The sequence below is a fragment of the Danio rerio genome, chromosome 16 (genome assembly GCF_052040795.2).
Source record: "Danio rerio strain M-AB ecotype USA chromosome 16, GRCz13ab, whole genome shotgun sequence".
In the NCBI taxonomy this organism is placed as follows: domain Eukaryota; kingdom Metazoa; phylum Chordata; class Actinopteri; order Cypriniformes; family Danionidae; genus Danio; species Danio rerio.
The window spans coordinates 6,280,426-6,292,500 of record NC_141036.1 but is presented as its reverse complement, the minus strand read 5'-3'; the positions used below and the strand labels follow the sequence as shown (position 1 = coordinate 6,292,500).

Sequence of the window (12,075 nt, the reverse complement as noted above, 5' to 3'; positions counted from 1 at the left end):
AGACAGACACACAAACAATCAAAAAGAGCTGCCTATTCGCCACTCTAAGCCGCCCACTGCAGCTCTGTGTTAATGGACATCAGTGTCTCCTCCTCAGAAGAGTTAATGACAGTGGAACTATCAGACAGACAGCTCTATCAGCTCCGACCCCTTCAAAATGAGACGACTCAATCTGCCAAGCGAGTCTCCATGGCAAATCCTGGCCCAATGTAAAAAAGTCTATTTAATCAGCAGAGAGCCTCATCAACTCAACGCAATGACAAACATCTTTCTCTGAGAACAGCAGATCCCTTCATATTAATTTTGGCGTGACTGAGTGTGTCAGAAGCAAATCCAATTTTGCACTGTTTGGCAACTGGTAATAATCTCTGTGTGTGTATGTGTGCGTGTGTCTGTTGAAGCTGAACCGGAAAGCTCTTTAATAGATCATTTCATTCTGACACAGACAGTGATTACAGACGGTGCGTGACAGGCAGGTATACGCCGCATCCTTTTTTATTTTCTGTGCAGATGAAGATGTTTAGTGAAGTGAGAGGAGGATGAGGCTTTAAAAGTTGATTTTTGTAGTTACACAATGACTTACATGTACAGCGGAAAAAATAAGTACTGAACACGTCACCATTTTTTTTAGAAAACGTGTTTCTAAAGGTGCCGGTGACTTGAAATTCAAATTTGATGTTGGTAACAACTAAAGAAAACCATATATGCTAAGAAAGTTTACAAACAAAGTTATGTGTGAAGTGGTTACAAATTATTAGAAATTGAAAATCAAAGTTAATTTGTCTTTCTAGTCTGTACACTTTCGTTTTATTAAGTAGAAAATAGAAAATAAATATTGTAAATTAATGTAAAGTGATGCAACAATTTACATTTTTCCGATTGGCTACTTCTGTCTGTGGGCTGCATACCTAATAAGGGGGAGGGGCTTGCTGCTCAAACAATACACAGACTCTGACGTGAAGCAGCAGCAGCTCCGTGTTTCCTGTGTTTTTATTAACATTATTGTACCTCATCAGGTATGAAATATTGAAATCGTTATCAAAATCTGTTGAATATACATTAGATATATGAAAGCAACAAGTGTAATCTATTAAATTAACTTGATAGTGTTTATTAATATATATAAGAGTTTGTATTAATTGTATATCTATACGCTCTGCACTGTAATTCCAATGGCAACAGTGATGATTTAAATGTCAACTGAAGAAACGGTCAAGTGAATGTATATTATATGTATCAACATAACAACTAACAAAGGGACTATTGTTACAAAAGTAATTATAAGGTCACAAAGTGCTATTATTTCCCATAGTTGGTTACAATGTATATATATATATATATATATATATATATATATATATATATATATTAGGGTTGTAACAATATACCGGTATGACGGTTTACCACGATTTGAACGTGCACGATTATCATACCATGAACAATTGCATATCAACGGTTTTAACCCTTAAAGACCGAGACAGCCGCCCGCGGCTAAAAATAAGTATTGCTCTTAAATGTTTAATAACTTTTGATCCGCTGATCCGATTCATACAATTCAAAGATTGGCATAAAGAAGAGAATCTCAGCTTTCCAGTGCTGTATCACATAACATTCGCGGACTTTCAGAGGCTCCGGAATCAGTGCGGTTACGTCATCAACATTTGACAACGCTGATTTGACAAAGAAACGCTCGTCACTGTGTCTCCGGACAAATCAGACATGATACATTGATGCATTGTCCCTCCTCCATGCCCAGATTGGTTCAAACTCGCTATGTCACAACCAATAACCATAGGTTTCGCTTTTGTTTGTGGACCAAGCTTTTTGAACAACACAGAATGAGAGAAGGGCATACATTTATGCGCGGCTAAATAAAACGCAAAAAAAAAAAAAAGTTTTGCATGAAATAATTCTCATACTAAGTACTTTTGCATGCACAGCAGCACAGAAACATGACAAAACAGTGACACAGCAAAGACGAACTGCTGCTCTTGCTGTTTTCAAAAGACGCAAATGAAGGTGCAGCTGTTTGTCTGCATTGCAGACAACCATATCCAAATCCATATCGATAGACAACCATATCCATGCTGGCACATAAAACCTAAGGATGTTCCATATTGAATATAGTTTTGTTATGTAACTATTTATAGTATAGTAAATATTTATATCTATTTTTTACTGAGGATTTGCACCATGTTTATTTGGACTTTATTTGGACTTTGACACATTATTTATTATTTTCTTATTTTTATTTGTTCATTGTAAGTGGTGTTGTTTATAGTAACTAAAAATATATTATTTGGAAAAAGTCAAATTTGCTTCACTGTTCTATTATTTTGTAACATTTGTAACATACCGCATACCGCGAAACCGTCAAACCGTGGTATTGTTTTAGACGATTATCATACCGTGAAAAATTCATACCGTTACAACCCTAATATATATATATATATATATATATATATATATATATATATATATATATATATGTGTGTGTGTGTGTGTGTGTGTGTGTGTGTGTGTGTGTGTGTAGGTTGGTTATATGACTTTGTGTGTGTTATAGGACAATTAAACTGTGAATAGTTTATTTAGGAAGAATCAAATAATGACTTTATAGTAATTTATAACAGTAATGTGCAGGGAATCTGTATGTAAATATTTTGTGATATATATGTATATATATATATATATATATATATATATATATATATATATATATATATATATATATATAATATCCGTGAAGATGTTTACATATGTTGTTCTACGATGTGAAAGTATACTTTTAAGTGCATTCATTTAACACAGACTCTGATGTAAAGCAGCAGCAGCTCCGTGTTTCCTGTGTTTTTATTAACATTATTGTCCCTCATCAGGCGGTGAGTGCGCTACATGTGCAATATAACGAAATGACACAGGGAAAGTATTAAACACATGAAGAAATAGAGGTGTAGAAAGGCAGTGAAAGCCCAGACAGCAGCTGGAATCTCTCAGTAGTTCTTCAGCAAAACCTCTGCTCTTCCTCATTATAAATGAGTATTAGCTGCTTCAGTCCAACATCTACATTAGCAGGATGATGAAGATGAAACCAGGGTGGAAATTTCAGCAAGACAATGATCCAAAACACAGCCAAGGAGACTCTCAAATGCTTTCAGAGAAAGAAAATCAAGCAGTGGAACGACCCAACCAATCACCTCACTTGAATAGAAAATACAAAATAATGCTCAGCTTTTATAGACGAGACCCACAGAACCATCAAGATTTTGTCACTCTGCTGAATATTGTGAAAAACTTATACCTGAGCAATTCAATAATGTGAATATACATGTGTTAAATACATTTCAATGACTTTTCCAAAACTTTTTTTTGTCCAAAATCCCCTGACTTTTCCTGTTTTTCCATGACTGTAAAAATCCCGACTGTAATAAAGACAGTCGATGTTCATAAATACATCAGATACAAAAGCTCAACAAACCATGACATTTTCAGCAGTGACTGAACTAAATGATGGACCTTTGTAGTTATAAGCTCAACAGAAACGCATGTTCTTTACAAGGTAAATACACTAACTGACAAAAGCCTTGTCGTCAATCCCAGTTGTAAGAGCAGCAAATAATAACTTGACTTCTAGTTGATCACTTGGAAAAGTGGCAGAGGGTAGATTTGATGAATCATCTGTTAAACTGCAGCCCAATCCTCATCACACATACTGCAGAAGACCTATTGGACCCGCATGGACCCAAGATTCTCACAGAAATCAGTCAAGTTTGGTTAAAAAAATCATGGTTTGGAGTTACATTCAGTATGGAGGCATGCAAAGGATCTGTAGAGTGGATGGCAACTTCAACAGCCTGAGGTATCGAGACATTTGTGCTGCCTATTACATTACGCAGGATAGCGCTACTTCTCATACTTCAGCCTCTACATCAAAGCTCCTGAAAGCAAGGTGCTCCAGTATTGGCCAGCCCAGTCACCAGACATGAACGTTATAGAGCATGTCTGGGGTAAGATGAAGGCGGAGGTATTGAAGATGAATCCAAAGAATCTTGATGAACTCTGGGAGTCCTGCAAGAACGCTTTCTTTGCCGTTCCAGATGACTTTATTAATAAGTGATGTGAGTCATTGCAGAGATGTATGGATGCAGTCCTCCAAGCTCATGATGGAGTCAGACACAATATTCATTCTGTTTCCACTGCACTATGACATTATATTATATACTGGACATTATTTCTGTTAAGTGACAAGACTCTTGTCTAAACAAAGTTAGACCGTACTGTCCTAATTAAATAATTAAAAATCAAGGCATCATCATATTTTATTTTGGTAAATTAAGTGTAATCTAGAGGCCTTTGCCTTTCAAATAAGCCACTTCTGATACCAAACGATCAACTAGAAGTGTAGTTATTATTTGTTGTTCTAAAAACATTTGACTTGTCAGGTAGTGTATTATAAATATTCAAATGACTGTCAAACAATAATAAGACTAAATAAAAAGCAAAACAAAAGAATTATATATGGTTTCATGCAGAGCACTGTATTCACTACATTAATTAGTTTCTGTAAAGATTTATCATCAGGGTTTATGCAAATAACTTTACACATGCCATTTAATTTGGCTTGTGTACTTTGCTTTAATTAAACAAATGGAGTGAAGAATACACAAACGAATGAATGAACAATTGAATGTTAGAGAATCAGCAAAACTATGACCCTGACTTTAAACGTGTTATTTGAAATATGATATATTATCTATTGCACCACAAGGTAGGTCCGCACAAGTTATTTTATTTCTCTTCCCCAAGCTGCACCATCCCCTAGAGATCGAAAAACCCAAAATAACTTAGTGAAAAAGGTAAATATAGTAAGTCCTGACACAAACACACACACACCTGTGAGGTGAGCAGATGCAGCACCACAGCCATCATGGGGAGGCTTTGCTTCAGCTGACGGGACTGTGTGGGCGAGGGGTGCTTCCGTCCCACAATACTGCCTAACACGGACAGGATGTCATCTAGGGAGACCACAAAAACACAGTCTGTGAGAAATCAGCCAATCACAAACAAACTCTCACGATCATGAGCTGATGTTTTGTTTGTGCTTTGCTGGTTGATACAAATGAAATACATGAAATACAATAGAAATTAAACAATTTACATGTTAATAACAGTATGCTAATATACAGTTCAAATCTAAATTGTTAGCCTAACTTTTTGAAATATTTCCTAAATGATGTTTAACAGAGCAAGGAAATTTTCACAGTATTTCTGATAATATTTTTTCTTCTAGAGAAAATCTTATTTGTTTTATTTAGGATAGAATAAAAGCAGTTTTTAATTTTTTTTAGTCCCCTTTTAAGGTCAATATTATAAGCAATATTTTTTAGATAGTCTACAGAAAAAACTATCATTATATAATGAATTGCCGAATTATGCTAGCTTGCCTAATTAAAGTAATTAACCAAGTGAAGCATTTAAATGTCACTTTAAGTTGTAAAGAAGTCTTAAAAATATCTAGTCAAATATTATGTACTATAAATAACTGTACTGTCAATAAATCGGTTGTTAGAAATGAATTATTGAAATTATTATGCTTAGAAACATGATTTAAAAAAACTTGTGTTTCCGTTAGAAAAAAATTGAGCAAAAAATATACAGGGGGCTAAAAAAATAAAACTGTATTCACCTGTATGGTTAATTATAAATAGATAACAGTTCCTTTAAAAAAAAAAGTCTCTTGTTAGGGGATTTGGTTCACAATTCTTAATTTGCACTTTCGTTACATGTGCTTTTTTTATTAACTGAAACAGGACATAGAGAAGCCCCCACCCCTTTTCAAAATCAGATACTGTATCACAGTATATCACAGACTCAAAAGGATTTCCGTGATTGCTGAATTTAACATAAAATCTAGCAAATGTCTCAAAATATTGTAATTCACTTTTTTTTTTATTGCCACAGATTTCTTGCACATTTTGGACATGAAGGAGTTCTGTGGAACCCAGACATTTTACAGTGTACACTCAAAAAATTACATTTGCTGTTTATTATCATCATCATCATCATTTTCATCCGCTTATCCGGGGCCGGGTCGCGGGGGCAGCAGTCTTAGGAGAGAACCCCAGACTTCCCTGTCCCTAGACACTTCCTCTAGCTCCTCCGGGGGGATCCCGAGGCGTTCCCAGGCCAGCTGAGAGACATAGTACCTCCAGCGTGTCCTGGGTCTTCTTCGAGGCCTCCTCTCGGTGGGACATGCCTGGAACACCTCCCTAGGGAGGCGTCCTGGATGCCCGAGCCACCTCAGCTGACTTCTCTCGATGTGGAGGAGCAGCGGCTCTACCTCGAGCTCCCCCCGGGTGACTGAGCTCCTCACCCTACTATAACCGTACGTTCACACCGAAAGCGGCGAGAGCGTCCAAGGTCGCTCTGGCCGCCCTGGCGACAACGCTCTCTGCCTTCAGCTCCTGCTGCGAGAGCGTCAAAACTCGCTACATTGATCTCATATTTAAAGGAGCCGTTGCAGCAAATCAGTTACATTCCTGCATAAAACATGTTTCTAGCGTGAAAATGTTGCGCACTTCTTATCAAATTCATACAACAATGGAAGATCAAGTTGCGTGTGGTGTGGCTTTGCTCTATTTATCCAATATGTGTCCATATGTCTGAAATATCCTGAAGCAGCAGTACTGTTTTGTACTGTCACATCGCGTGAGATTCCCGCTTTTTTAAGATAAATTTATATATCATTAATGAACATCAGTAACTCGCCAGTAACTTATTTAATGCATGTTCCTGTAGGAAAAATTTTTAAATAATTGGAAATCCAGCGACCGCAATAATCAAACCCTTGTGAACAACTGTGGTCGGAACCAAAGTTCACAGGTCTGTGTTCTCTGAACTGCTATCAAGCGATGGACGTCTTCATTCTGATTGCTTGCCGCCGAACCGCGCCATAGCTCATTACCATAAAGTTGACTTCATTTCAACTCTCCTCGACGCCCACGCCATCAAAGACGCGCCGCGCTGCTCCTCGCCGCTGGCTCTCATTGAAAATGAATGACTTCCGGCTACTTTGACGCTCTCGCCGCTTTCGGTGTGAACGTACGGTAAGGGTGCACCCTGCCACCCTACAAAGAAAACTCATTTCAGCCGCATGTATCCGAGATCTTTTCCTTTCAGTCATGACCCAAAGCTCATGATCATAGGTGAGAGTAGGAATGTAGATTGACCGGTAAATCGAAAGCTTTGCCTTTCGGCTCAGCTCCTTCTTTACCACAACGGACCGGTACATCGACCGCATTACTGCTGCCGCTGCACCAATCCGCCTGTCAATCTCACATTAAATCATTAAAAATCAAGGCATGATCATATTTTATTTTGCTAAAATAAGCATAATTTAAAGGCCTTTGCCTTTCATATAAGCCACTTCTGGTACCAAATGATCAACTAGAAGTCAAGTTATTATTTGTTGTTCTTTTTGTCAGGTAGTGTACTGTAAACTCGCATACTTTTTTGGTAACATCTATAATGCATGCTTAATTTCCTCCTTTAATAGGATTTTTACGGCAAATGTCCCATCCATAACCCTGAACTTGCTCACTTCTCATTTTATGTAGGACTGAAGCTAGTCTTATAGGGAGAGCTGCGTTGATTACTAAATGAACACAGAGGAACAGGTCGATACCTGTGATGCCTGCTCACGTATTCAATCAGAAAGGTAATTAAAGAGAGGCCAATCAAATTACATCTTCCCCCCACTTTGTTTTGCCCATTTCACTTCTCAAGTGAATTCATTGCGTTCCCTTTTTTCCTTTTTTTTTGGGGTGGTGTATTGTGATTGATTTACCCAGGATGGCTGGCAGTTCGCGCACGGTGTGACGGATGAAGAGGGTCAGGCATTTTGACAGGTATTCATTGCCGCTTTGTTGCTCTTTTCCTGGCGTGGCCTTTCGGACGTCTCTTTCAATGTACATCACCAGCCTGAGAGAGAGAAGGATTGGCCAAACATTATTATTCATCTGCAGACACCAAGACCAAACACTCACACACAGAGAGAAAGAGAGATGTGAAGCGCACAGAGGGATGAGGATAGACGCTTTTAATCAATTACTCTCAACAGCTGGAGGGGGTGACAGAATAGAGATGAAATAGTGTTGATCCTGAAACAATATCAGGAGGGGAATGAGGTCTGTCTGCCTGACTGAAAAGAGCAGAGGAAAACAAGATGCATCTGGCAACGAATTGAATTTGAAGTGTATGAGCTACTAAAATTGGTAGTTGGATTAGACATGAATGAATGTGAGTTGATTCAAATGCACAAACCGACATTTTAGGATTGATTAATTGAGTTAGGGTTTGAAGAACAATCTAAAAAAAAAAAAAGGCTTCTCTTGGAAATTGCCTTGGATCTTGGTTTAATAAGACAGAACAATTGTTGGGGCAAAATTAAATGAATGTTCATTCAATATTTCTTGACTTTTAGAAGCAAGACACAAAAAAATGTCATATTTATTTGTGGATATATATATATATATATATATATATATATATATATATATATATATATATATATATATATATATATATATATATATATATTTATATATATATATATATACATTTGATATTGTGTATTATATATATATATATATATATATATATATATATATATATATATATATATATATATATATATATATAGTATGTTTATTATTTATTTGCATATCAAATTGTTTGTACTTTTGATTACATGTTGTTGCTTATTTAGGCTTCAGATTGTGGGAAGTGTTTCAGGTGGAGTGTGCTTCTTGTTTGTTTGTTTGTTTGTTTAGTTGTCTTGTCAAGTGTATGTACTTTATGATGTGTTGTACTCTGTTTGATTTGTGAACTTTTTAGGGACCCCCTCGAAAATGAGATGATTCATCTCAAGGGGCTATCCCATTCAATAAATTCAAATTCAAATATATATATATATTTATGTCAACAATTATATATGTCGATAACTGTCAACATAAATAAATATTTTAGGGCACAAAAGGGCAACTTGCTTTAGGAATACATGGCTAATAGTGTATGTGAAATGCATGAATTTAAATAGTCAAAAAATGTATTAAAAAATACAAAAACCTATTATTTATTTCCATTAATTAATTTCCATGTATTTTTTGCTAAATGTACCACCTGGTAAAAATTGGAATTGAGGTTTTGCTTTGTTTCAGGAAATATAATAAAATTATTTTAGTTTAGTTTAGTTTTCTTTTAAATTTTAGTCAGCAATAAAATATAATCAAATAAATTAAATTAAATGTAAAATTAAAAACAAAATTAAAAACAAAATTAAGATAAAATGTTATTAATTTAGACAGAATAAAATAAAATAAAAACATTAAACTACATAAATAAACTGCATAATATAAACATAGTATAAATTTTATATTTATAAAATTACATTTGGAAATGATTATAAAACAAGGCTGTACGGTGGTGCAGTGGGGAGCACGATTGCCTCATAACAAGAAGGTGGCTGGTTCAAGCCTTGGCTGGGTCAGTTGGCATTTCAGTGTGGAGTTTGCATGTTCTCCCCATGTTCTCATGGGTTTCCTCTGGGTGCTCCGGTTTCCCCCAAAATTCCAAATACGTGCGCTATAGGTGAATTGGGTAGGCTAAATTGTCCATAGAGTATGTGTGTGAATGTGTGTGTGTAGATGTTTCCCAGTGATGGGTTGAGCTGGAAGGCCATCCGCTGTGTAAAACATGTGCTGGATAAGTTGGCGGTTCATTCCGCTGTGGTGACCCCAGATTAATAAAGGGACTAAGCCAAAAATAAAATGAATGAATGAATGTTTATAAAACAACATTTCTACATTTTAAAATGAAAGGTCTGGGACTATGACAATGGTTAAATATCATCATTTAATACGTTCATATTGCAATAAAAAAAGGAGTGTACTAGCCTTAGTATGGATGTGATTTCTAAATCTATAGATGGTTATGGGATCAATATTCATAAATATATTAATTAAATAAAAACAATTAAATACAATAAAACAAAACAAAATAAATTATGTGTAAATAATTATACAACAACACTTTCACATTTAAAAATGAAAGATCTCAGCCTATGACAATCCTAAAATATCATCATTTAATACGATCACAAAGCAATAATAAACAAAACAGGTAGTGCTGTACTAGCTTCTAGATATCTGTGGTCTAATTTTTTATATATGAATAATCATGTTCCTTGTTTATAAAATAAAATTAAATTTAATTTAATTATACTAAATAAAATATAACAAATTAAAAATTAAATTAAATATAATAAAATTAAACAAAACAAAAAAAATGTTTAAATGTTTTACAACAACACTTTTATATTTTAAAATGAAAGATCTGGGTCTATGACAATGGTGAAATAACATCATTTGATATAATCATGATGCAATAATTTTAAAAATGTAAGTGCTATACTAGTTTCTAGACATCTGTGGTCTGATTTCTATATATGAATAATCAGGTTCCTAGTTTTATAGATGGTTATGAGATCAATAAAATAAATTAAAACATGAATATGAAACATGAATAATCATGTTTCTTGTTTATAAAATAAAATAAAACAAAACAAAAATGTAATTATACTAAATAAAATAAAACCAATTTAAATTTAAATTAAGTTATTAAACAAAATAAAAAATGTTTAAATGATTTTACAACACTTTAATATTTTAAAATGAAAGATCTGGGTCTATGACAATGGTAAAATATCATCATTTAATACGATCATAATGCAACAATTAAAAAAAAAGGTAATGCTGTACTAGTTTCTAGACATCTGTGGTCTGTTTTCTATATATGAATAATCAGGTTCCTAGTTTTATAGATGGTTATGAGATCAATAAAATAAATTAAAATTAAATTAAATAATTGTAATTAAATAAAAATAAACTAAATAAATTAAGTTTAATTCATTAGAATAAAACAAAATAAAATATGTTTAAATTATTACAAAACAACACTTTCAAAAATAAAATATAAAGTAAACAAAAAAATTAATACAATTTAAATTAATTTAATTTAAATAAAAATACAATAAAAATAAAATACAATTTAAATTTAAATTAAATAAAAATAAAATAATAAAAAATAAAATTGAATTAAACTGAACTACATAAAATAAAATATATTTAAATGATTTTACAACAACACTTAATTTAAAATGAAAGATCTGGGTCTATGACAAACATCTGGGTCTATGACAAAGGTAAAATATCATCATTTGATACAATCATAATGCAATAATCAAAAAAATAAAAAAATAAAAAATAGGTAGTGCTGTACCAGCCTCTACACTAGACATCTCTAAACATCGGCGGTCCAAATACTTCGAAAAGTAACCTTCGCACAACAAACGACATGATTTGGTGCAACATTCAGATTAACTCAAGAATTAGCATCAAAAATAAAAGAAATCAAAATGTAACACTAGGCATGAATGACAAAAGAGTAGCACAACACGAGCCTATTGATTTAGCCTCACACCTCTAGTATCTCAAACTAATCAATTCACTACAAACAACAGATGTGTCTCACGAGAGAACAAGCTAGCATGTAATATTCATGACATGGAGTTATGGACACACTGTAGAGCATGAATGAAAACAGAAAATATAGCTTGTGTAGAAGTGCAGATCTTTGACTCGTACAGCACAGTAAAGCAATAGAAAAAAACTCAGCATTTATTTGCTTACAACATTTTTTTTTTAACCCACAGGAGCCCATTCTCGTTGCTCACATTTGTTTTGTTTTTTTTTCTTTTTCACGCCTCTCAAATTTAATTTGCACCTCAGTATATTCAAGCTCAGCGCACTGTGATGAGTTATTTGAGAGCAACACTTGGCGTTGTATTTCACATATTATATTTACAGACAACGTATGAACATGACACTGTATCAAGACGGTTTTCAGCGAGTTATGGTGTTTGTGCAATAAACAGTTGAAGTCAAAGTTATTAGCCCTCCTGAATTATTATCCCCCTGTATTTTCCCCCAATTTCTGTTTAACGGAAAGACATTACTTTTT

General features: G+C 34.2%; 1 protein-coding gene across 3 annotated transcripts in view; it reads right to left on the bottom strand.

Annotated features, from left to right (window-relative positions):
* ulk4 (unc-51 like kinase 4) overlaps nucleotides 1-12,075 on the bottom strand; it is a 277,382-nt gene that overhangs the window by 149,950 nt on the left and 115,357 nt on the right. For all 3 annotated transcript variants that reach the window (XM_087286485.1, XM_087286484.1, XM_087286486.1), the window contains 2 exons: nucleotides 7,844-7,977; nucleotides 4,891-5,012 (listed from right to left, as the gene is read on the bottom strand). In XM_087286485.1, coding sequence (XP_087142611.1) covers nucleotides 4,891-5,012; nucleotides 7,844-7,977 — 256 coding nt within the window. The remainder of the gene's footprint in view (nucleotides 1-4,890; nucleotides 5,013-7,843; nucleotides 7,978-12,075) is intronic.